This window comes from Periplaneta americana, chromosome 16 (genome assembly GCF_040183065.1).
Source record: "Periplaneta americana isolate PAMFEO1 chromosome 16, P.americana_PAMFEO1_priV1, whole genome shotgun sequence".
In the NCBI taxonomy this organism is placed as follows: Eukaryota; Metazoa; Arthropoda; class Insecta; order Blattodea; family Blattidae; genus Periplaneta; species Periplaneta americana.
The window spans coordinates 163,309,057-163,337,025 of record NC_091132.1 but is presented as its reverse complement, the minus strand read 5'-3'; the positions used below and the strand labels follow the sequence as shown (position 1 = coordinate 163,337,025).

The window sequence follows — 27,969 nt, the reverse complement described above, 5'->3', positions numbered from 1 at the left end:
ACATTTAAGAGATAAACTGTGCTAATTTCTGCCATTGATTACTGCAGAATACATATCTAATGGAATAAATCATTTTAGAATAGTACACGGATGAAATGTCCATTTTTGTATGTCCACGGACAAAATGTCCAGTTTCTTCTGTCCTTTACATTAAAGTCCTTTAATTTATAGGCACAAATCTGAAGAAATAACCAATTTAAAAAATCATCAGTCTGTCAACATTTGGTAGACATTTGCATTAGCAACACATCTGGCATTCCACATATCTCATTTCACACATCTCCAATAAATGAGTGGTGAGCGCGACAGTGGTATAACCCTCCTCAATGCGAAAAATTAAATAATGGGCCTTTTGTTAATTTTGACGTAAACTATCTTCCTATGAATTGGAATAGACCAATCCACCATTATAGAGCTCGTTAGAAAGCATGTAATTTTTCCTGTAAAAGATATCACTTAAAAATATATATATAACTTTAACTTGCATTGTCTACATCAAAGAAAAGTGGTTTAGACCACTGTTGCGCGGACCTCCTCCGTTTCATTCTTACTTTTTGAATTATAATGATAGAATATACCGTTGTGAATAAGAATTTCTTAGTCTGATTCCAAAAATTTAGTTCACTTCTATATTTATTTTCATCGAAACTTCTTATTGTGAGGTCATTATAGTGTAAACAAATATACAGTGAACAGAAGATACGGTTACATCTAGTAACGTCAGATGTATTATGGAGATTATAATTAATTTGCAGTAAAAGTCATTGTACATAATGTATATGGACAAAATTTCTTGTGGACATATTTGTTTATGGATTAAATGTCTATGGACATCATGTTCAATGCACACAATGCTTGTGGACATAACGTGATTATGGACAGTTTTTCTTTGGACTTGATGCAAGATGGACATAACTGTAGTGGACCAATCATCCTGAAACCTTTAAAACATGTTTCAAATTTCCCACCACACATTTTATAAATAAATAAAGTAATCCTGAAGTTAAATGTGTTTGTATGTGCAAATGTTAAAAGGCGTCATAATGTAGTTGAACATAACAATGTAATAATATACTGCTATTCTTTTATATGCTTTCCGTACAAATTATATCACTACTGACTCTGATGTGTGTACACGTGCTTTCGTTAACTTCGGGATTTAGAAAGTACAATGGAGGGCCATTAAAGATTGTCACTGGTTTATCGTGAACAACTACCCTACAGTACATTTCATAATTATTATGTTTTGTATGTTGCAGGAAGGAAATGTATTAGATCTGCAAGTGACTGAAATAAAGACAGAATGTATGGACTGCAGCTATGAAGTAAAGCCTAAGATGACATTTGATAAAACTCATATGCCAATTGGCATTTCCTTCGTCAAAAGTGAAGTCGACGTGAGTGCAGTTTATTCAGTATGTTGGTCGCTAGTTCTCTCTGTTCTTCACTGGCTGATGTGGCTGCAACATTCGGGTGACAGGGGATACGATTGTTGCTCTCATGCTGTCCATTTCTTCATCCTACGTTTTTCGTAATTCTTTGCCACCACTGTTTTATCAACAGTAATTTCACTAGACGTTTTGATTTATCTAGAGAAAATCAAAACTCGAGTGGGATTTAATTGACTATTACTCGATTAGAAGAAAGTATATAAAGATTAGAAGTAACGAAGTACTCCAATGCAATAAAATATTAATTGACTTACGAAAATACAACTGTCTTCAAATATATTATTGTACCATCTCAACATTACAAATATTATGCTAGATGGCAGTAGTGTCTTTATACAGACACTGTAATAATTATTATTCAATAAATCTTAATATTAAACAATCTCTGATACGTGACTATCCATAATATCATATAGCAAAAGTTCTTTTTATCCTCTCAGAGCAGAAGCTATAACATAACCTAACTAATATACACATGTGTTAGAAAAGTTTTAATTAACGACGATGACATAAAAAATAAACATGAATAATTTTAAAAGGAATAATTATTGAATGTACAATTTTCAAATTTGAATGTGGTTGGTGGTTCAATTGATGTTATATTGGACGTGTGCGTAATAGAAGTGGAACTCGTTGATTTAGGCCTACATGGTGTATTCAACTTATTTAGGATTTCCGAATGAATAATTTTAAAAGGAATAATTATTGAATGTACAATTTTCAAATTTGAATGTGGTTGGTGGTTCAATTGATGTTATATTGGACGTGTGCGTAATAGAAGTGGAACTCGTTGATTTAGGCTTACATGGTGTATTCAACTTATTCAGGATTTCCGAATGGTGCTCTTCATTTATTTGTAAATCGGATTTCAGAAGATGCATAGGTATGATCAGTGATTTTTATTAATTCTTGTTCTTGAATGCCAATCCCAGTCATATTTGAAACTGCTGTGCATCGACTGGAGTGGTTTGTAATTATATATATATTTTTGACGTCCAGACCAGCGCAGTTTCAAATGTTGGCAAACAAAGAAACAAATGCTAGGGACGCGATAAAATTAAACAAATGCTAGGGACGCGATAAAATTAAACAAATGCTAGGGATGCGATAAAATTGTGCGATAAGCAGCCATGATTGGTTGAAATACGTCCTTTCGTACCGTTTTATTGGTCAAAAGTAGTATGACACAGTAAGAGTGTAGTAGTCATAGAAACTGGAATGCTTAACGTATACAAATTGATATACATGTTGATTTCAACCCCAGTGATTATTAGTTTTACCATGTTTCCTTATAATTTAATTGATAGTCCAGTACGGAATGTGGGCCACTTTCAGTTGATCTCGTAGTAGGTGACTAAAGTTGTACTTTGCACCTGGTTTGGGATATAATCTTAACTGTGTTTTCCTTTTTTCTTTTCAATGTTTCTTTTTAAATTGTTTATTAGCCAAACTTCACATATTTGATGCCCATTTCTTCGTACCTTTTGTTTATAATTGCCCAAGAAAGTCATGTCACAAAGACTACTTTAGAGTTCCTTTCTCCATCCTCCTCCATTCTGCAGTACATAGCTTCCTCACACTGACGTACATGGGGAGGAAGAATTGCTCGTGTCTTCATGCCCAACCCTTCAGTAAACCAACATAGAGATTTGTGAACACTGAAATCTTTCTAGACGAGAATCAGTCCCTTTAATTCCACAGGAAATGGAGATCGATGATGCTATATGTGACCTCACACATGATGTTAATAATTCAAAATATGATTGAAATCGAGGGCTCGCGCCCCCGGAACCCGCAATGCCCCACTTATTTTTCTTCCACCCTACACCATTTCACTATCCACTCTTCCTCACATATTTTTCTTTATTTCACCCTCTACTTAGTTTGTTCTAAAGAAGAGCTTCATCTAAATGTGGAATACATCACTTAACATTAAATACCCCGGGGTTCGATCCTAGAACCTTTCGTTGAGTAAACCACCATCATAGGCATGATGTTACGAATTCGTTGAATAACAAGCCCTTAAAAATTATATTTAGACACAATTAATGTGAAATACTTCCAGAGACATTCAATATATCAGTTAATTGTTATGTAACACAAGTCAATTCATTACTTTTCTATTAATCTAATCAAAATTAATTTCGCAAATAAATTTCAAATTAATTAACTTGTATTATACAGACCAGCAACTTAATATGATAAATATCCAAAAAAAAAAAATGGCGTTACTCCACTTACCTACTATCATTTGCCTTATTTACGTATATTAAATCGATTCACTACACTACTCCATTTAGACAAAAGACTTTAATATTCTAGTAATCTTACGATGACTAGTGCATCACCAAACAACTTTAACTTGCACGAATTATGTAAAGCCATGGACACAGCGAACGAAAGTAGTGTAAATTGATGCATCGAACAAGGATTATTAGATATATTATTTCAATGTACCGAAGTACATATGATATTTCCATGTAGATATTCTGCGTCATCATACGATGAAAGAGTAATGGAACAGAGAAAAATTCTCGTAATATATGCGTAAATCACGAAGTGATTTAAGACAGCGCTTATTCCGTCGGATCCCGGCCAACTATTCACTCATAACGAGTACATCTCAGCACATGTGTTCACTTCGGTCCTATCTTCATAGACATCTATGACGTAGTGCAGAGGGCGGCCACTAGAGGGAACCGAAGAGTTGTAACTCAATCAGAGACAATTCTGTCCGACGCCGGGGTTGTATCCGGTGTGGCTTAGTGGATAAAGCATCAGCACATAGAGCTGAAAACCCGGGTTCAAATCCTGGCGTCGGAGAGAATTTTTCTCCGTTCCATTACTCATTCATCGAAGGATTATTAGGTTACCAGATAAAACACTAAAAACCGAGGATCTATATACTGTATATTTGAGTTCTTGTAGCGCCATTCCGAGAGTGCAAACTGAAGAACACAAGCTCACCAAATATTTATCGACTTAATAAATATCACTAGAATGGGCATACCTGGACTAGGGACATGCACCATTAACACCTAGAACCTCCACTAACACTGCACAACAACTTTGAGGTAATTTAATTTATTAAGATTTTATAAAAAGAATTTTTCGTACTTGCAAAGTGATGTAGATGTACTTGATGACATATAAACATCTTACGTCGTACAAAATATTGATCAGACAACAGCGAGTCTTCATTGGATTCTTCCGACTTTTCATACAAATTATTTCACAGCTGTCACTGGAGTTGGTACACGTGAAATCCTTGACATCAGGATTAATAATAGAGTCGATACACTATAAAAACAGTGAGTGGTTTTTCGTGAGACACTTATGTTATATGACATAATTATTATGTCGTTTGTTTTGCAGGAAGGAAATGAATTAGATCTGCACATGACCGAAATAAAGACGGAATGTATGGATCACAGCTATGATCTGAAATCAGAGATGACATTTGACGAATCTCCTGTACCAATTGACTTTCCCGTCATGAAAAGCGAGGCGGAGGTGAGTGTGTCTGTGCATATTTCTCCCTCTGTTACATACAGGCTTGTGTGACTGCTAGACTCACGTCACCAACAAACGATTTTAGCTCTCATCTGTCCAGTTCTTTGTCTGTATTTCTTCGTGAATTTTTTCCGCCCAATTTTTCTCCTAGAGACTGATGTTGAACATTTACTAAATCATATCAGTTTTGAATTTTTTGATCATTATTGCTAATTCTCACAATATCCACTTCTAATTTAATTGACAGTCCAGTATAGAGTTAGTCGGTTGATGAGTAAACTTGTCTATTCTGGCTGGTGTACGGAATACAGTTAATTAGGTTTCTTTCATTTTTCTTTCCAAATTCTTTTGATAGTTGAAATCCACATCATTGATGGCTATTTCCTGCGATGTCAGTAGTTGGCAGATATGCGTGAACGTCACAATTCTCAATGATTATTTCAGAGTATTGGTGGGGTTTGCTTTGAAGACTTGTGAATTTGTCTGTGTGATAGGTTTGTCGCTGGATTCTAGAGTTCCAAAATCACAGCTCTGACATACCACCATCTCTGCCCGATATGGGACTCACAGCCGTAGTGACTGTTGTACGTATAAATGACAGCTTCAGTGTCCAGATAGTTGCAAATCAGATGCTTATGTTGTAGGGAAACACAAATGAGATCAATTAATATTGTTTCAACCCAAAGTTGACGTCAGTAACTCTTTGTTAGTGAAGCTATGCAGTCGGTATATTCTTCCATGAATGCTTCTCTTAATCTTTCGCAAATATTCTTGAACGAATATACATACCGACATATGACGATGACAGTTGAGAGCGTATTTTTTCTTCTGTTTGCACGCTCAGCTAATCACCATTGTTCACATAAAGCAACGCACTGGCATATCAATTCAATTTTCTGAAGAGTGATGGAGATGAACATCTTTCTGCTTATTAAAACCTGGGTATTCCTTGTGGTGTATTCCGAGATTTGTTGATTACAGTAATATTAAGTTCTAGGGCAATTCGAAATCCACAGATAGGGTTGGTTACCTCCCCACAATCGCCAAGAATGATTTGAAAACAAAAATCATTCTCTGACAAAATCGCAATTACCCATCACATCGATTTTTCCGGAGCTTACACAGTTGGGAAATGTAACAGCAACAGCCAAATTTAGCTTCAGAGTTCCCTTGCCATTCCCCTCCACTCTTCAGTAGCAACCTCACACTGTTACTTGGTGAGAACTATTTAATAGTTTCATCGAGTCCATACTCCCACCTTAAACGAATAGAAAGGATTGGGATCAATAACATGGATCTGGACTCTGGAAAAAATAAAAATATGGTAGCCGAAAGTGAAGTAAATGAACATAGTTATACTTGGAATTGTCAGCTGAATATTCACAATTGAGGAAATTTCTTCCATTGTTGTTTACAGTGTGCAAATTACTTTTCCTCCGTTTTCAAATTGTTTTAGAATTTTACTAACCTTCGTTCATTTACTTTAGTCGTAAGGTTGTTATAATTTCGAAGATATCTGAAATAGTTTCAAACTACCTTACCAAAAATTTCCATCATCAATTATACCGTAACTATTTGATTGATTCTCCTGAATCCTACTCACTTATGATCATCTCAGAATACGATTCAAGTTTCATTCTTATTTACTTCTTCAATTGACTTATAGTTTACGTAATTGTTACTTAAAACGAGACATTGTTCACAAAATGCCATAATATTTTGTTTTTATGTTTGTTAAATTCATCTTCCCTCTACACCAATAATGCTTCCATTGTTTACTGTATTAAGTAGAATTTGAAAAATTAGTTTGCTGCATTTAAGCTACTATTCAGTGAGCCTTCAGCTAATATTTTTCTATAGTTTTTCTTCACAAACTCTTTTGCAGGACGAGGCATGTGAGATACATAAAGAGCAGGATGAGGTCGAACTACAAGTAACGGCAGAAGAGAATGAAGTATTTACCGAAGGGTGAGTGAAGTGTGTGGGCCTTTACTGCTTTGTTGGTTTCATTGCTTTATTTAAATAACAGTGACGAAGAATAGGAATTTATGATTAGTTTCAACATGATTGTTGTTCAAATGATGGACTCATTATTCCGAATTCCTATGTTCACATGTAAATCTGTCTGTATGTCTCTCTTCGTGTTTGTCTATCTCTATATCTGTCTCTCCTTATCTGTTTCTCTTTATCATTTTCTGTCTCTCAATCTATTCGTCCATTTATACTTTTGTGTCATAGTCTGTCTATGTATCCATCCTTGACCCTACCCATCCATATAAACTTCTTTGTAAACGACTTGTTCTCATTTTAATATTTCTAATCTCCAAACCTTAAAAGTGGATAACAATAATGTTATCCCCCATATCTTTTCTTGAAGTTTTCATTATTTTACATCCTCATATTACTCCTCAGTTGCCGGAGCATGTGGAACTTGTCAGCTATTTCTCAGTGATTGTCATACTTGACAGTCAAGAAGAAACTGTCATTGGGAATTCCACACAAGAGAAGCAGCTGTGTAAATTCTATTACTCGAAATATATGTTTACTGAAATATTAGTTCTGTGAGGTTGAATTTTTTTACGTGGTTTTCCTTTCACCCAATTAAGAGAAAATGCTGGGTAACTTTCGGCGCTGGAATCTAGACTCATCTCGCTAGCATTTACATCTTCATCTCATCCAGACGCTAGATAACCAACGATATTTGTTGATAAATCGTCGTAAAAGACCAACTATAAAGTACTTATGAGAATTAACTTGCGTACTTCCACTTATTTACTAAGTATAATATATTTGTGTTGGGTGTAGTTTTGCTTTTGGTGATATATCTTTCTTTAGTCTTCTTGGCCGAATTAACATCACATTTTCTTCACAGCACTGGAGTTCCTCCTTGTTGCCCCAGTATTACAGAAGATGAATGCCTGGAAACACGTGAGAAGAACTTCAAATGTGATGTTTGTGGAAAGTGTTTTTTTGATTCGATAGAACTCAAAAGACATACTGTTCTACACAAGCGCAAGAGACCGTTGATATCCGATGATTGTGGAAAGGACTGTTTGCAGGTGGATCTTCTCAAAATAAACGCTTGCATACATACAGGCGACCAGATATGGAGTTGTCATATATGTAGAAAGAGATATTTGGAAACTATTCGTCACACAGGCAACAAGTCATACATTTCTGATGTATGTGGAAAGATATTTATGAACTCTTATTCACTGAAACATCATGCCCGAGTAAATTCAGGCGAGAAGGCTTTCTGTTGTGACATATGTGGAAAGAAATTTTCGTTTACCTATAATTTAAGACAGCATACACTTGTACACACAGGGGAGAAGGCATTGAGTTGTGATATATGTGGAAAGAAATTTTCGCTCTCTGGCAATCTGAAAAAACATTCACTCGTACATACAGGGCAGAAGGCATTCAGTTGTGATATATGTGGAAAGAAATTTTCGCTTTCTAGTACTTTAAGAAGGCATACACGCGTACACTCGGGAGAGAAGCCATTCACTTGTGATGCATGTGGAAAGAAATTTTCGCAATCTAGTTCTCTTAACCAGCATGCACTTTCACACACAGGAGAGAAGGCATTCAGTTGTGATATATGTGGAAAGAAATTTTCGCTCCCTGGAAATCTGAAGAAACATAAACTCGTACATTCAGGACAGAAGGCATTCAGTTGTGATAAATGTGGAAAGAAATTTTCGAGCTCTAGTAATTTAAAAAGGCATACACACGTACACACAGGGGAGAAGTCATTCAGTTGTGATACATGTGGAAAGAAATTTTCGGATTCTAGTTCTCTTAATCGGCATGCACTTTCACACAGGGGAGAAGGCATTCAGTTGTGATATATGTGGGAAGAAATTTTCGGATTCTAGTTCTCTTAACCAGCATGCACTTTCACACAGGGGAGAAGGGTTTCAGTTGTGATGTATGTGGAGAGAAATTTTCGAATCCTAGTTCTCTTACCCAGCATGCACTTTCACACAGGGGAGAAGGCATTCAATTGTGATGTAAGTGGAAAGAAATTTTCGGATCCTAGTTCTCTTAACCAGCATGCAGTTTGACACGGGGGGAAGGCATTCAGTTGTGATATATGTGGAAAGAAATTTTCGGATCCTAGTTCTCTTAACCAGCATGCAGTTTGACACGGGGGGAAGGCATTCAGTTGTGATATATGTGGAAAGAAATTTTCGGATCCTAGTTCTCTTAACCAGCATGCAGTTTGACACGGGGGGAAGGCATTCAGTTGTGATATATGTGGAAAGAAATTTTCGGATCCTAGTTCTCTTAACCAGCATGCACTTTGACACGGGGGGAAGGCATTCAGTTGTGATATATGTGGAAAGAAATTTTCGGATCCTAGTTCTCTTCACCAGCATGCACTTTCACACAGGGGAGAAGTCATTCAGTTGTGATATATGTGGAAAGAAATTTTCGGATCCTAGTTCTCTTAACCAGCATGCACTTTCACACAGGGGAGAAGGCATTTAGTTGTGATGTATGTGGAAAGAAATTTTCGGAATCTCGTAGACTTAAAAGACATTAAGTCGTACACACAGGGGAGAAGGCATTCAGTTATGATATTTGTGGAAAGATATGCTCGTAATCTAGGTCTCTAAAATAGCATACATTCGTACACACAGGGGAGAAGGCGTTCAGTTATGATATGAATGAAAAGATATTTTCAGAATCTGGTAGTCTAAATGAGAATGTGCTCGTATACACGTGAGATGTTCACATGTGATGATTGTAAAATATACAACTGCACTTTCATTTGATTCTTCCCTGTTAATTCAGACATCTGTTTACAGATATATTTAATGGCCTTCTGGTAGAGTCAAATTTTCACTGGGAATGATAATTCAACTGCTTGCCGTTACTGTATAAATTTGATTCTCGCGTTAATTTTTCTTTTAATTCTGAATGAGACTACTGCTCTTCATAGATTTTTGTTACGTGTACCCGTTCCTGAATTAGATTTGAGAAGTTAGAACTGTAAAGAATGTTATAAGCATGGATTGCAAGCAATGTCTGTTACACTTGTAACCTCAGAATAATACGGACTTAAACGTAAACATTAATGTTAAATTTGTTACTTATTTGTGTTACATGTAATACTGTACTTATGTCATGGAAGAAGAAGATAATGCATTGATTTCGTACTGAATGGTATTTCTGCATTGAATGTTGTACATTCTTTGGTAGTGCGTAAAATGAGTAACAGTGCCTAAACTGAATAGTTGATTTTTTTAGGCACAAGTGCTTTAAAGACTCATTTTAGTCATTGGTAACAATGGGAGAAGCGGCCCTGGGCTAAAAGTAATTGTAGTTTAAATAAAATTATATATTCAAGTTTAAAATATGGTACTGGTATTAGTCACAATTCAAAAGCACTACCATTTTTATGAAAATTCCCATTAGACTACAGACATACGTAATGCTGAAAATTGATATTCTGTCTGTCATCAAGAGGATACAGAGGATACAGATAAAAAAAATTCTAATGACGTATTTTGTCAAATACGCAACTCCTCTCTTACAGCCCATGTAGCAAATTTGAAAAGCATGCTAGGAGTAGTATGCATAGAAGGATGTTGTCTACTAGTTTCTTGCCGAAAATCATATATTATGAAAGCATATTCCTGTTTTTTCCACAGGGAAGATTTAAAATTAGCTGTAAACCTACACACTGCAATGCATTCATCTGTTACATCTAGGGATCACCTTCAAGAGAAGACATGATTGACCGGCAAAGGAATACATTTTCAAGATCTTCAGGTACATAGGACAAAGTATTCACTTTTAGTAGTAGTAGTAGTAGTAGTAGTAGTAGTAGGTTTATTTTGCCTGGCAGAGTTAAGGCCATGAGGCCTTCTCTTCCACTCAACCAGGTTTCAATAATACAAATACATGAGATACAAAATTTGATTGCAAAACAACACAAAAGAAGATAACTTAGAAATTACATAAAATATAGTGGGAAATTACAATAGACAAGATCAGTTACATAATATAAAATTGCAAATGGTCAAGATCAGTTACATAATATATAAAATAAAGTAGAAGATTACACATAATCAAAATCAGATACATAACATAAGGGGAATACACACACACACAAACACACAATTTATAAGATCTAAAATGCCCGAGACAAATTGGACGATTAATTTACTTGAGATATATTATTCAGTTAATATACTAATTGGAGAATACATATGGGTGACAAGACATAAAATGTTGATTAGCAAAGTCCTATTAAATGGCAAACAAACACAAATGATTAAGTAATATATGAAGATAATAATAAAAAAAAAGAAAAGAAAAGAGAAAAAAAAAAGAAGAGAGAGGAGAAAAAAAAATAACAACTTGGTCATTTAAGACTATTTAGAAACTTCCGCAAGAGTCTAGTTCTGTTCATTAAAGACATTTCTGAGTAGAGTGTACTTAAAAGATTTTAGACTCCGACTGCTCCTGATTTCCTGTGACAAGGAATTCCAGGAACGAGCTATGTGTATTGTGAAGGAAGCAGAGTAGAGAGATGTTTGATGGAGTGGAATTGATAGAACATGGTTATGCTGTGAACGTGTATAGCTAGAGTTATTTTCCCATAAAGGATTGAATCTGTAGTTAATTTTGTACGACATTGATTTCATTGCTTAATATTGGGCGAATGTGCGGATATTTCTGATCATAAGTATCTGTGTATGTGTATTAGATATTTTGATAAAGTTGAATATATAGATTATTACAGATTACAGATTAGCAACTATTTCGCCAGTTCTTCTTTTTTTTTTTTTTCCCCAAAAGGAATCTGCAAGAAAAGATTGAATGGTATAGGTCGCGCCAGGGATTTTGGCAGATGGATTTTCTTAATGTGAACTCGAGAGCGAGTTCCTCGCCGCTGCAAGATCGGCTGTTATCTCTGTCGCAGTGGAATGGGTAGGACATAAGAGTAAACATGCACACCCGAGTATTTGTGCACTCTGGACAGTCACCTCCAAAAACTAAACAAATATTACAGTAGTCTATATGTGTCTTTGGTATTCCCAAGAAACTTGTTCGATTAATAAAAATATGTCACAATGAAAATTACAGCAGAGTCCATATAGGCTTTTCCAGTTCACTGTGGGCTGAAGCAAGGAGATGCACTATCACCTTTACCTTTTAACTTCATTCTAGAATATGCCATTAGGAAAGTTCAGGATAACAGAGAGGGTTTGGAATTGAACGGGTTACATCAGCTTTTTGTCTATGCGGATGACGTGAATATGTTAGGAAAAACTCCAAAACGATTAGGGAAAACACGGAAATTTTACTTGAAGCAAATAAAGCGATAAGTTTGGTGGTAAATCCCGAAAAGACAAAGTATATGATTATGTCTCGTGACCAGAATATTGTACGAAATGGAAATATAATCTGTTATATAAATATATATATATATATATATATATATATATATGTATATGGAAATATGTTAATCCTTAGTCAATAGATAATACTGAGTTTTACGAAATATGAACATCAAGGGATGGAAAATGGGAGGCAGTAATGATGAAAATAATTATACCGATTTATTTTTTTTTTAACCAGCAGACGTGCAGCCTTTAAATTTAAAACAAAGATTCGCTCATAAAATTGGGTTAGACTATTCATCTCATCTCTCAGAATTGTTTATAAAATGTAGAAGGAAAGTAAAAAAATTCAATTTCATGTAGGCTACTTCCTTGAAATAACTTTTTTTTTTTTTTTTTTTTTTTTCTTCCGAGCAGAGAGGAGTGAGAAAGAAGTCGACGATTTTAAAAATTCAAAATTCACTAAACTATATTTAACTAGAGACGTAAAATTTAAAATGCAGGTTACTCTCTACAATATTGGTTAAACATTCTTAGATTTTTAAATACCATATCCTAAGGTACTGATGAAAAGGCAGAAGGGAGTGAGAAATTTCATGTCATCCGATCTCGATGAAAGTCAAAATCTGGGGATCTTTGCGATCACAGAATACGAATACGAATAAGGTATTATTTAGTCCGACTTTGTCTCTAAAGTGTTGGAGTGGGACAAAAATGGGTGAAAAATTAAAAATTAAATTAGATATCTTAGGGGTTTTCGAGACGAAAATTACGAATAATACAATTTGTGCGAATTCAATATGGCAGTTTCAGTACTATGAATTATATTAAAAAAAATTAAACATCGGATATCGCACAGGTAACACATGTACAGTATTTAAGGGGCTATGTAACACCTTTTCATAGTAGGCCTATATATATTTAGTAAAATCGAAAGTGTAATTTGTACATATTCTGAATGAATGTTGTGCTGGAATTTAGTATAGTTATCAGCCAATACCTCTAGATTAATAAACAACTTTTTAGAATCCATAAAGTACAGTATGTATTGTGAATGGTAATTATATTTTTCAATTGGTGCAATTTGTGCAGAGAAAATTGATTTCTCCGATATTTTGTACGATTTCAAATATTTTAAAATGCTTTCTTCGCTGTTCTATTCACAATGTGCGTGTGAAGAAAGTATTGCCATTGTAATATTCATTATAATCCTATATATTATACTCTGGTAATTTCATAGAAGACGGGCACTTGGTTGAATATAGTAAGTATTACCAACTTTTTTTATTTCAGAGTTAAATGTTAGTGATCTTTTAGTGACTTTTACATGTTAGTTCTAGGATTTTATACTAGGTGTCGCCGTGATTTTCTTTTAATTTTATTGGTTATAGTTGTCATTTGTTCTAGAATTTTCGTTAATTTTGAATGGATAATGACGTTAATCGTTATCAGTTATTCTTGGTTGTTTGACGTGAGTGGTGTTATGTTGTGTCTAATGGCTAAAGCTATTGAAAGTTTGTCATTTTATGATTTTTGTGGTTTTCTTTCGATTTGATTGGTTATAATTGTAATTTATTCTAGAGTTTTCATGAATTTTGAATGGATAATGACGTTGTCAGTTGTTCTTGGTTGTTTGACGTGAGTGGTGTTACATTGTAGATTTGTCTGCATTTGTCGAATGCGCATCGTCATGCTTACGAAAAGGCACTTCTCAGTGTCAATAATTTATTTTGTGTGCACGAGGTTGGAATTTTGAAGTAAGAGGGAAAGGAAGGAATCCGTATTCTGAAATTATTTATTAAATTTTGTGTCGACTTTGGTTTAGTTCTTTCGCTGGTGAATAACGATTGTGTTGAATGTTGAGGAGAACACTGTTTTCCTGTGGTTTAAAGGAATTATTTACTGAATTTTCTGTAGATGTTAAGGTGTAATAAGTGTTCGAAGAGAATTTCATTTAGTGTAAAGACGTGGTTTATTTATGCAAAGTTGACTGTACGACAAAGTGTTGGTTTAGTTCTTTGTTGGCTGCATGGTTTAAGGTTAGATTGCCTTAAAGCCTGTGTCATTTATACTGTGAAGACGTCAATGAGAATTGAATTTTATTTGATAAGTTGATAAATTATTATGTTTTGTTTTGTGTTTTGGTGATTTTTGGGGGTAAAGTGCGGACGAAAACTGCCAGAAAAGTACTACCAACTATGAAGTTCGAATGCTACTAAACGCCAAACAAATCAAAGGCGATAAATTAAATATATTTTAATTTTTTTGAAGGGCTTGTTCTTCTTTAAAAATATGAACGTATATTTGATTTTTCATCTTTGATTTTGCGATGTTTGGTGACATTTGGACTTCATAGTTGGCAGAACGTTTTTGGTAGTTTTCGTCAGACATGTTGGATTTTGCCCGTCTTCTAGGAAATTACCTATACTCTTATATAAATCTAACTTCCGCAGGATGCAATTTTATCCAATTAACCAAATTATATTTTGATTATTAAGAAGAATCGTAATTTTATTAACTTGAATTGTCGCACCACCAGTAGATGATCCTTAGATTATTATTACTGGACAAATCTTGTATGTTGATCTGGTAAGGGTAGGATTATATATATGCGCAATGCAATGCTTTTTCCTTTTAATTAAGAATTAATTTAATTTAGAAAATGTAGGAGACGTATTGTAAAATCATTGCGAACGGAAGTCATTTACATTTATTAAAGGTATTCTTTGAGTAGGACTGCACCGTGGTGTGTTTCATAATAAGGATAATTGATATGAGCTGCTGTTATGAAAATATGAACGACACAGAATGTTATCGCATCTCATTCTCGCAGCTTACACAAACAATATTGGCTCGCCTACTGGAAATGTCATCGAGGTCATCAGCCAAAATCGGTGCCTTCGACTATATGCCTGGTTTTGTTACACATGCACACATGAAAAAAATACCCTTTATTGACAACTATGGGCGTATCTGCATCAAATTACCCTGACATATTATGTATCATTTGTGTTTTTTCTTCTGCTCTTGCAGTTATTGACAACACACATATGAGACATTTTTTTTAATTTTCGTAGCGCCCATCTCCGTATACACAACGTTGTAAGCAGATAAATTTACACAACGAAACCTGTCTTCCATTTCTTCCGTACCGCTAAGAGCGCTGTACAAGGCAACTTGGCCACTTTATAATCTGTCTTCTAACTGGTTGCTTAATTTAGAGTGTGACAGAATCTCAGTAGTGTAGAAAAATCAAGTTTAAGTCTCTGGCGCAGTGCCTGCTGGATCGCAGTCCATAGCTACGTAAACCGTAAACTGTCTGCTCAATCAAAGTTGTTTTGCCGCTAGGTGTCAGGCAGTGTTCAGTGATTTTAACATTATCCCTAATAGCGGTGGGCACTACCTGCCACCCTAGATCATATATACTCTAGGCTGCCACTTAGCGGCCAAGTGTTTATCGATCAGGCAGGAAATCAGCAAGAGGATGCGATCGAGCAGGCAGTAGTCTGGCGACAACACAGCTGCCATCACAACTTTCTTGATCACTTCATCCTGAACAAACTTTAAAATCGACGAGTTATAGAAAGAATTGTCTCTTTCTAACTCGTTGGTTAAAATAATAAAGATGCAACTATGCAGGCTGATATCTGAAGAAGGGTTATAATTACGTTATATTATGTTTCACACAGGTAAGTGTATTGTTAAATTTTATTATATTGTATTAAAGTGTAAGGTATATGATGTGATCTTCGCAAATGGACTTCGAGCGAAACACGTTTGAACTTTTGAATTAAAGAGCATCCACACATTTTTCGTACCTGCATAGACACACGTCTGTTCTTTGTGGTGTACGTCTCCTCAGTGTACACATATGAAAAGTAGGAAAACAGGAAGACTTAATTACATTTCAAACCTTTATGCTATTGGCTACTGATTATTGTTTTGCATTATCGTTGAATTGATAGTGCAAAATATGTTATGATGGCGAGTAATGTGTCTTACACAACTTCAGGTTTAAATTCTCCGCCTTTGTATGGCAAATATGGTAGAAGTGCATGGTCAAGTTTTATTACTCTACTGCCACTTCCAACGGACTCCTAACGAATATTCACACGTTTATCATTGGGATTGTGGCGCTGGAAATCAATTTAGAACACTCTTATCTCAGCCACGACACATTTCAATTTTATTGTACAATATAAATGCAATTATCACTACATTGATAATAATTCTTGCAGCTAACACAGAAACAAATTCGGTAACATAATTAACAGAGTCGCAGTTTTACTTCACTTCCACTAGATGCCTATTGAGTTCCAGGTTATCTTAGCCGTAAGGTATTTTCAGTGTTTGTTTTTGATTTCCTATGTTGGCAGTACATTAATAAAACTTCACCCTTAGGCCTACTTGATTCTCAAATTTGTCATTGAACCCTAAATACGCACTCGTATTTGCAATAATCTTCAATATAGCTAACGGCACATGCAGCCATTTTGAGCTTCAAAGGTCCAAAATCACCAAAGAAAAGACTTGGTCAGTATATTCTCGGCCATCAAAAACAATCAGCTGCTCGCTACAAGCTACTATTGAACGAAATAGCACAGGATACCCACCGGCGTGGGTAGCTTTCAATTACCGCATGTGCTGTCATTGTTACTCGAAAAAAGTATGCACAATTGAATGCGTTTCGTTCACTCTTTCATTCGTTATTTAATGTTTAAATGAGAAGGAAAAGTTGAGCCATGTTGATGGGCCTAAGTATATTATTGATATTATTGTGTTGAATATTGGTTAAATCCAAGATGCATTTGCTGTTTTTCCAGACGAATAGAAGATAGATGACGCGGTATATGGCATCATATACCATATGGCAGTACTTGAAAACGTAAATTTAGTCCGAGGCTGCCATTCCCGACATCCCCGCTGCCTCCTTATCTTACACCATTTCACTGCTCTCTCTCCTTCACATATTTTTCTGATTAAATTGAATTAAGTTGGTTAAATTATGAAAAATAAATGAATAAATAAATACATATCTAAATTACCTAGGATCATAACAATTACGCTACCAATTCGGTGATGAACAAACCCTTAAGAATTATAGCATACTTACGAACAATTGGCATCTAATACGTCCAAAGTTATTAAACATATGACTGTATTATTATATAATGTAGAACTGAATTCATTAGTTTCCTATGAAACTTACTACGGTTAATAGGGCAAATAGATCACGAAACTATTAACTTTATATTGTAGAGGGACCTCATATGATATGACTGCGTTACTACCCTTATCCACTATCAATTGTCTTATTATATGTATATGAAATCGAATCAGTACTCTACTTCATTTAATATTCAAATAATCTTGTACAGCTATATTCCATTCTCACATTTTTATAAAGGTAGTTCTTCGAACTTGGAATGTAATGTGCGGACATACCTGACATAATATAGGCCTATTACGTCATCGTAACTTGATCGGAAAAACAGCGACACTTCCTTCGATATTACCTTACTAGTATATTATTATATTAATACATATATATTATAATATTAATATACCTCTTTTTGGTTTCAGTTAAAAATCGAATTACCAACAAGTAAGAGAATAAATCCATTTGAAAATAGAACTATGAACAAATAAAGAAAAAATCATATATATATATATATATATATATATATATATATATATATATATATATATACATACACACACACAGAAACGTAATGAAGATGAAGTTCAACACAGCCCACCGTGTAGACACAATCTATACATGCATCTCAATTGAACCTGCGTTTTCACCTTGATTCTTTCAATATTTTCCCCAGATTACATGCGTACACGCACAAAAATTGAACCATTTAGATGCACCTTAACGGCCCAAGAATCAGCATGCTCGTTTATTGGTGTCTGCTAGGAATATGTGGAATTATTATTCCAGCTACTAGTAAATATATCCAAATGGGTGATATATTCCTTGGCAATTTAAGTTTCCTTTTCTTTATTTCAGCCGTGATGGACGTAATCAAGATGGAACGTGAGATCGACACTATAGTATTAGAAGGAATTAATAGCACAGATATAGAAGAGGAGCAACTTCAGGCATCCCGTATGAGAGTGAGTACTAATTGCTATTTATTTTCTAAATATGTCGTTTATAACAATATAGCTTATCGTGTGGGCGGAAAAAACATCCTACAATGACTGGACGGGAGAGACCACACGGGGACGAGGCTGATCAGCTGAATACTGACCTAACTTCCTCATACCTCATTGATGGTGCACTATGGTCTGATCACTATGGCCTTGCTACTAGTTTCATTGGCAAGGAGATGTTGCTGCTTTAAACATGGCTTTGATTTGTTACCATTGTCTTAGCTTTGAGGTACAGATTATATAGCCTGCATTCTAACTTGTCAGGCTGTAGTAATATGAGAGACGTCAGTGTTCGCAGATAATTGCTGCTCGAATCAATATTTAAGAGAAAAACTCAGCTATTTTCTGCCATCAATTACCCTCAGAAGAAATATCTCATGCAATAAATCATTTCAAAACATGTTTCAAATTTCCTACCATTCATTTTATCAATGAAGTGAAATGTGTTTGTATGTGCAAATGTAAAAAGGCGTAGTATTGTACTTGAACAAAACAATCTAATAATATACAGCTATTTTTTTATATGCTGCGTTACCATGCTTTCCATACAAATTATACCACTACTAACTCTGATGTGTCTACACTTGCTTTCGTTGACATCAGGGTTTAATAATACAGTGGAGAGCCATTAAATATGGTCACTGGTTTATCGTGAACAACTACATTTAGTTCATTTCATAATTATTATGTTTTGTGTGTTGCAGGAAGGGAATGTATTAGATGTGCAAGTGGCTGGAATAAAGACAGAATGTATGGACCACAGCTATGAAGTAAAATCTAAGATGACATTTGATAAAACTCCAATGCCAATTGAGTTGTGCTTCGTCAAAAGTGAAGTTGAGGTGAGTCCAATAATAATTATGAAGTGTATTGGTCGCTCGTTCTCTGTTTTCTTCACTGGCTGATTTGGTTGTAACATTCAGGTGACCAGGGGATACGATTGTTGCTTTCATGCTGTCCATTTCTTCATCCTACATTTTTCGTTATTCTTTTCCACCTGTGTTTTATCATAGAAATCGCAATTCTGAACATTTACAAAATGACATACGTGTTGATTTCTTCCTCAATGATTATAATTTTTACCATGTCTGCTTTTAATTTAATTGACAGTCCAGTATGGAATGCGGGCCACTTTCAGTAGAGCCCATAGTAGGTGACAAAATTGTACTTTGCACTTGGTTCAGGAAATAACTTTAATTCTGCTTTTCTTTTTTTATTTGCAATTCTTCTTTTTAAATTGCTTTTTAGCCGAACTTATTTGATGCCTATTTCTTGGTACCATTTGTTTATAATTACGCAATAAAGTCATATCACAAAGACTACTTTAGAGTTCCTTTCTCCATCCTCCTCCATTCCGCACCACTTAGCTTCCTCACACTGACTTATATGGGGAGGAAGAATTAATCACGGCTTCACGTCCAACCCTTAATAAAACAACAGAGAGATTTGTGAACACTAAAATCATTGTAGACAAGGCTATTAGCTAAAATCCAATTTTCAGTTGCTGTTCTTACAGACGAATTGGAGATCGGTGACGCAATATGTGATGTCACGCACGATGATAATATTTGAAAGTATGATTGAAATCGGGGGCTCACGCCCCAAATCCCTTGCTACACCGATTTATCTTTCTTCCACTTTACATCACTTCACACTCTTCGTCATATTTTTCTCTATTCATCCTCCACCTACTTTATTTTATAAATTACTTCATTTTAATTATCCACACCTGTGGAATAATGGTCAGCGCGTCTGGCCGCGAAACCAGGTGGTCCGGGTTCGAATCCTGGTCGGGACAAGTTACCTGGTTGAGGTTTTTTCCGGGGTTTTCCCTGGGAAACTTTCGGTGCTGTATCCCGGACTCACGTCACCAGCATTATCACCATCATTTCATTCCGACGCTAAATAACCTAGATGTTGATACAGAGTCGTAAAATAAACCAATTAAAAAAAAAAGAATTCATCTGAATTTGGAATACATCACTTATCTTAGAATAACCTGAGTTTCGATCCTAGGACCTTTCGATCAGAGAACCACCATCATAGCCATTATGCTGCAAATTCAGTAAAGAACAAACCCTTAAGAACTATACTTGGACACAATTAACGTGAAATACTTGCAAAGGCATTAAATATATAAGATCATAAGTATCCAGAGTGGAAGGTAACCTTTTACAATCTCTCTGGGATATTATATCTTGAATTATGACGCAAAGGAAGTCTAGTAATATTTTGTTCCCAGAAGGGTGGTTTTCGAAAAAAAAAAAAGGTCTTTTGTAACATGACATTATGATAAAGTTTTTCATGAAATTGCTCAAAATTGGATTTTTATTTCATGTAGGATGATAGAATAAGCTATGTATGGCCATGTTACGGAAGTATTAGCATGGAAAATAACAGATTGGAATAAATCGCGGTAATAGTTGTGTACATGTTGCGTGGGAACAGGACTGTGACCTGATGGCAACACTGTTTCTTTCCGTGTGGCTGAGCTAAGTGTACCGAGCAGACGGTTTGCTGACATTCACGTCGTCATTAGTTGCAGGCTACGTGCAGTTCGAAACAGTTGAAACACAACGAGATGCCACAGTTTTCTAATGTATCTGGACGTGTTATTAATTTATGGCGGAACTGGTCACAATGCCGCTGCAGCTGCTGACTTATACTGTGACAGATAATTGGATCAGAAGTGTGAAAGTTGTAGACACGCAACTGGTGGACACTTTGAACAATACCTTTAATAGACACTGTAGAGAATCGTATACAAAATTTAACAGTGTACCTCACATTAATGTGTATCATTTTAATCTAGTTTCAAAGTTGTTTATTCTTCCAAACATTGTATTGTAATTGAGTTGACGTGACATCAACTGTATGATCCTCAATGTAATCTAGTATATACAGGCACTAAGCTTGAGTTGTGAGGGTCCTACGAACAATAGATTGTGCCGTTACTATTTTGCATTATCTGTAATGAGGCGATAGTAATGATCGTATTGGTTAGCACCTATCTGTGGTTGCCTATTTTCTATGTATTGAGCTTCGTGACTGTATATACTAGACTGTGACAAAACTGTATTTAAAGGATTAATTTTGCTTTATGCATAATTTTTCATTCTACTGTATTATTGATGAAATTGCCTTAACATGTAATGGAAACTATGTTTGTTCGTGCTAAATTTAGTGCTGAAACGAATGTTTCATCATAGATAACGAATAACAAAGTTCATGTAATTATTATGTTACGATTACATAAATTTTGATTTAACTGTATTCTCAACAGATGTTTTTGTTTACAAAGGATATGTGTGTACATCCTCTCAAAACCCCTGCCACGTAGATAGTTGGAGCGACATTCAGTATTTTGTGATGCAATGATCTCGCTAAGTAAACATTGCTATTGTGTACGAAGTTGCAACATTGCAACATTCGTTTTCTCGAAATATTACAAAAACTACTTGTATGAAAAAATATTGTTAGCCAAAACGTTCCCAAGTGACGTGATCTGTTATGAGTGTGAAGGATTGTAAAAGGTTACCTTCTGTATAACACAACTAAGGTAATTAATTTGCTATTAACCTAATTACATTTAAGCTTGAAAATACATTACAAATTAATTAACTTGTATTATACTAGCCAGTGAACTAATATCATAAATATCCAAAGGATGGCGTAACTCCACTTACCTACTATCAATTGCATAATTTACGTATATTATATCTATTCACTAGACCAGTCCATTTAAACTAAAGGCTTTAGTATTCTAATAATCTTGTGATTGCTAGTACATCCCGAAGGAACTTCAGCTTTTCCGAATTATGTAAAGCCATGAACAAAGTGATATTAGTTCTATATTTTTTTATTTTAAGATTTCTTTTCTTTCTTTTATATTTATTTGGGTTCGTGGGACAATACCAACGAAAGTATTGAAAATTGAGTCATCGAACAAGGATTATTAGCTTACCAGATAAAACACCATAAACCTTCTAACTATATAATGTATATTTGAGTTCCTATTCCTCCATTGGGAAAGTGCAAACGCAAGAACACAAGCTCATCAAATGATTATCGACTTTATAAACTACATTAAAAAAGCATAAATGACCTATGGACATACACAACAACTTTGAGGTAAGTTCAATTGCCTTAATTTTATAAAATCCATTTTTCGTACTTCCAAATTAATGTGTAGATATGGATGACGTCATATAAACCTCTTACGTCATCCATCATTGATTGGACAACAGCGACTCTTCATTGGATACTACCGACTTCTCTAACAAATTATTTCACTACTGACACTGGAGTGGGTAAACGTGAAATCCTTGACATCAGGATTAATAAAAGAGTGAGCACATTTTTAAATCAGTCAGTAGTTTTTCATGAGAGACTTGTGTTATATGACATAATTATTATGTTGTATATTTTGCAGGAAGAAAATGTATTAGATCTGCAAATGACCGAAATAAAGACGGAATGTATGGATCACAGCTATGATCTGAAATCAGAGATGAGGTTTGAGGTATCCCCTGTGCCAGTGTACTTGCCCATCATGAAAAGCGAGGCAGAGGTGAGTGCAATTTATGAAGCCTATTGGTCGGTGTTTCTCTATCTGCTACGTACTGTCTGGTATGGCCGCTAGATCCACATCACCAGGGAAACAGTTTTATCTCTCATGCTGTCCAATTCTTTGTCCTGTGGTTCTTCGTAAATTTTTTCCACTCAATTTTTCTCCTACAGACTGATGCTGAAGGTTTAGTAAATCATATCAGTTTTGAATTTTTTAATCTTATATCAGGCAAGGGTAAACGTGATCAAGGATGAGAATGGTGACTTGCTTGGAGACTCTCATTCAATTCTGAACAGATGGAAAAACTATTTTGGGCAACTACTAAATATACATAGGCCAAATAGAAATGATCGGGACGAAATTGAAATACAAACTGCTGAGCCATTTATACCGGAACCCACACTTTCTGAAGTCGAAATTGCGATAGAAAATCTGAAAAAGTACAAGTCTCCAGGTATTGATCAAATTCCAGCAGAATTAATACAAGAGGGTGGAAGGGCAGTATCTAGCGAAATTTATAAACTTGTACTTGCAATTTGGGAAAAGGAATTGTACCACAACAATGGAAGGACTCCATAATCGAACCTATTTTTAAGAAGGGGGACAAGACTAACTGTAGTAACTTTCGAGGAATATCACTTTTGTTGACGTCGTACAAAATTTTGTCGAATATCATTTTGAGAAGATTAACTCCATATGTAGATGAAATTATTGGGGACCATCAGTGTGGTTTTAGGCGTAATAGATGACTATTGATCAGATTTTTTGTATTCGACAGATATTGGAGAAAAAATGGGAGTATAAGGGTACAGTGCATCAGTTATTCATAGATTTTAAAAAAGCGTATGACTCGGTTAAGAGAGCAGTTTTATATAATATTCTTATTGAATTTGGTATTCCCAAGAAACAAGTTCGATTAATTAAAATGTGCCTTAGTGAAACTTACAGCAGAGTCCGTATAGGCCATTTTCTATGTGATGCTTTTCCATTTCACTGCGGGCTAAAGCAGGGAGATGCACTATCACCTTTACTTTTTAACTTCGCTGTAGAATATGCCATTAGGAATGTTCAGGATAACACAGAGGGTTTGGAATTGAACGGGTTACATCAGCTTCTTGTCTATGCGGGTGACGTGAATATGTTAGGAGAAAATCCACAAACAATTAGGGAAAACGCGTAAATTCTTGTTGAAGCAAGTAGAGCGATAGGGTTGGAAGTAAATCCCGAAAAGACTAAGTATATGATTATGTCTCGTGTCCAGAATATTGTATGAAATGGAACTATAAAAATTGGAGATTTATCCTTCGAAGAGGTGGAAATATTCAAATATCTTGGAGCAACAGTAACAAATCTAAATGACACTCGGGAGGAAATTAAACGCAGAATAAATATGGGAAATGCCTGTTATTATTCGGTTGAGAATCTTTTGTCATCTAGTCTGCTGTCAAAAAGTCTGAAAGTTAGAATTTATAATACAGTTATATTACCAGTTGTTCTGTATGGTTGTGAAACTTGGACTCTCACTTTGAGAGAGGAACAGAGATTAAGGGTGTTTGAGAATAAGGTTCTTAGGAAAATATTTGGGGCTAAGCGGGATGAAGTTACAGGAGAATGCAGAAAGTTACACAACACAGAGCTGCACGCATTGTATACTTCACCTGACATAATTAGGAACATAAAATCCAGACGTTTGAGATGGACAGGACATGTAGCACGTATGGGCGAATCCAGAAATGCATATAGAGTGTTAGTTGGGAGGCCGGAGGGAAAAAGACCTTTGGGGAGGCCGAAACGTAGATGGGAAGATAATATTAAAATGGATTTGAGGGAGGTGGGATATAATTGTGGAGACTGGATTAAGCTTGCTCAGGATAGGAACCAATGGCGGGCTTATGTGAGGGCGGCAATGAACCTACGCATTCCTTGAAAGCCAGAAAGTAAGTAAGTATTGATACTTCTTACAATATCTACTTCTAATTTAATTGACGGGCAAGTATAGAGTTACTCGGTAGTCAGTGAGTTAACTTGTGTTTTGTGCCTGGTGTAGGCAATACTGTTATTTAGATGTCTTGTTGTGATTTTTCTTTTTAAATTGTTTTGATATTTGAAATCCACATCATTGACGCCTATTTCTTGGGACGTCAGTAGTTGGCAGATCTGTAGGAATGTCACATTTCAGGATGACTACTTCACAGTATTGGTGGGGTGTACTCTGAAGTCTTGCATGCCGTGCTAATCACTATTGTTTATATAAAGCATGGCACTGGCATATCAGTTCAATTTGCAGAAGAGTGATAAGCATAAACTTCTTTCTACTCACGACAAACATGGATATTCCTCGTGGTTTGTTCAGAGATACGTTGATTACAGTGATATTGAGTTCCAGACGACTTGGAAATCTACACAATCGCCAAGAATCATTTGAAGAAAAAGTCTCATTGTCACAAAATCGCAATTATCTATCATAGGATTTTTCCAGAGCTTGCACAGTTCCGAGATGTAATAGCAAAACCCCACATCTGTCTCAGAGTTCCTTTCCCATTCCCCTCCACTCTGCAGCAGCAACCTCACACTGTTACATGGGGAGGAACATTTTTGTGTCTTAAGGGGAGAGGATGGTATTTTTTTTACCTTTTTTCCTATTTGGTGTAAAATATTAATTTTTTCTATGTAGAGACCTCAAAGCTGTAGAAACTCAACCAAATAAAAATATTTGAAAGAAAAAAAAATTATTTGGTTCCCAATTTTGAATGAAATATACCCAATGCAGAATTGTACTAAAACCGATATATCTAACGATAGATTCAAACAGTTTTTTGCAATGTATTTGTAAAAGCATGTTCTGCAAACTGTCTGTAACAGAATTTTAATATTAGTCCCTACGTTTGTAAAATAAACAATTAAAATTTAATAACACTTTTCTGATTTCCTATCTTGCAAACAAACGGACGTATTTTTAAAATGAAGTCAATTAACAAAATTCTGTTACAGTGGAAACTTTCCTAATAGTATAAAGAATGTGTGTCCTAAATTTCATGCATATATTTTTAATAGTTCAGAAATTATATCTGTTTTTGTCTGGCAATGTAGCAAAACAAATGAAGTTACTGGAGACCGATAAAAGGGAGCATGTGATTTAAAAATCCATAGCTCAGGAAGTTTAAAAATGACTTCTCAACATCCGATAAGGACATAAATACCCACAAAATGTTATGCAATGCATTTCACACATATGAAAGTGTTTTTTAAGGAAAATTTAATCTACCAGAAACAACATTAAAAGTGGGAGGGTGATTTAAAAATTCATAATGCAGGAATTTTAAAAATGGCGACTCAACATCCGATAAGGACACAAATACCCACAAAACGTTAGGCTATGCATTCCACACATATCACACAGTATTTTAATTAAAGAATTTGTTTTTTAATTTACTCGTTTTTCACCATAAAATACCATCCTCTCTCCTAAATTTATCTCTTTTACAATAATAATGCTTGAATTGTTTACTGGATTAAGGATGATTTAAATTCTGGTCTGTTGCATTTAAGCTACCATCCAATGTGCATTCAACTATTATTTTTCTGTAGCCTTTACTCATTTGCAGGACGAGATAAATAAAGTGGAACCGGAGGTCAAGCTGCAAGTAACAGCAGAAGAGAATGAAGTCTTTACTGATGGGTGAGTGAAGTGTGTGCGCCTGTACTTCGTTGTTGATTTCACTGCCGTATTTAAGTAATAATGACGAAGAATAGAAATTAGAAATTAGACTACCTTCAACGTGATTGTGCAAATGAAGGACTCAGTATTCTGAATTGCCATGTCCATCTGTAATCGATATGTTTGTCTCTTTTCTATCTGTCCATCTGTTCATCTGTTTATATGTGTGAGTTTTTCTCTGTCTCCATTCGACTTTGTCTGTGTATCTATCCTGCCTCGTAGCCATGCATACATATTGTACACACGTCCATCCGTTTGAATACAATATATTAGTTTATGTTATCAATGACATCCATGTAAAATGAACCTCAGAATTTTTTATGCAATGCCACTATTACATTCATTACAGATATAACTTTTTCTTTAGACGCTCTTATAATTTACATTCATAACCCGTACTATAGCATAACAACTGGCAAAACTCCGTTATGGGAATTTACTTAAACTTATCACCGCGCTGGCGTCGCAATTCCCTCCATTAATATGAATCATTGTCGCTACTGATTGACAAGTCATCCGATGCATCAGTTCTGTCAATTAAACATTCTCCTAACGAAATTATTCTGTCAGTTTCACCGTCTATTACATTAGCACTAGAAAAATATTGTTCTTTGTTGTTTTAACGTGCTCAACACATTTCTTGAATTTGTCTTCTCCATATTTTGCGAAAAGGCGACGACACATTTGTTCTTTTAGGTTAAGTAGGGACCCAATTTCTGTTACAATAATCCAATTGAAAAGACTGGATACAACTGACTGATAATATTAGTATGTCCCTTTAAGTAAAAGAAACCAATCAAAACAATAAATACTTATTTTTGAAGCATGGTTGTGTTTTGATGGTAAATAATGTTTATGTACGCGCTACTTGATGGATGCGAGCAGTCAGACATAAACTTAATAATAATAATAATATTAATAATAATAAGAAAAGCGCTCAATGTGCAACATTTGTCGTGTAGGGACAAGACAGCCCGATTTAGTCTCAGTTGCAAAATTTTGTCAATGACACAGCCCTGCGTTTGCACGTCATTACGTTATATCGGTCACACAGTTCGTTGGAAAGTTCATACACACAGGTGGCGTGTTGTTGCTCGAATTTCTTGTTCTGGCAAGTCATGTAGTGGAAGGATGTACTGCCAGCTGGGTCATTATATGACCCAGATCGTATCCTCCCTGCATCCATACTGTTGT

The 27,969-nt window shown here is 35.2% G+C and overlaps 2 protein-coding genes across 5 annotated transcripts in view; both read left to right on the top strand.

Annotated features, from left to right (window-relative positions):
- Nucleotides 1-1,758, top strand: part of LOC138691712 (zinc finger protein 665-like) — a 73,596-nt gene extending 71,838 nt beyond the window's left edge. Inside the window, exon 7 of the mRNA XM_069814006.1 lies at nt 1,260-1,758. The gene's annotated coding sequence lies outside the window, so the exon portion shown is untranslated. The remainder of the gene's footprint in view (nt 1-1,259) is intronic.
- Nucleotides 1,759-6,856: 5,098 nt separating this feature from the next.
- LOC138691711 (zinc finger protein 729-like) overlaps nt 6,857-27,969 on the top strand; it is a 67,226-nt gene continuing 46,113 nt past the window's right edge. The window contains exons 1-6 of one of the 4 annotated variants that reach the window (XM_069813992.1): nt 6,857-6,932; nt 10,628-10,748; nt 18,342-18,448; nt 19,192-19,329; nt 22,920-23,057; nt 26,663-26,736. In XM_069813992.1, the coding sequence (XP_069670093.1) occupies nt 10,709-10,748; nt 18,342-18,448; nt 19,192-19,329; nt 22,920-23,057; nt 26,663-26,736 (497 nt within the window). In that variant the 5' untranslated portion in view covers nt 6,857-6,932; nt 10,628-10,708. Of the gene's footprint in view, nt 6,933-10,627; nt 10,749-15,657; nt 16,015-18,341; nt 18,449-19,191; nt 19,330-22,919; nt 23,058-26,662; nt 27,030-27,969 lie in introns of those variants that run through there. The other 3 variants (XM_069813996.1, XM_069813995.1, XM_069813988.1) reach the window with 3 other exon arrangements.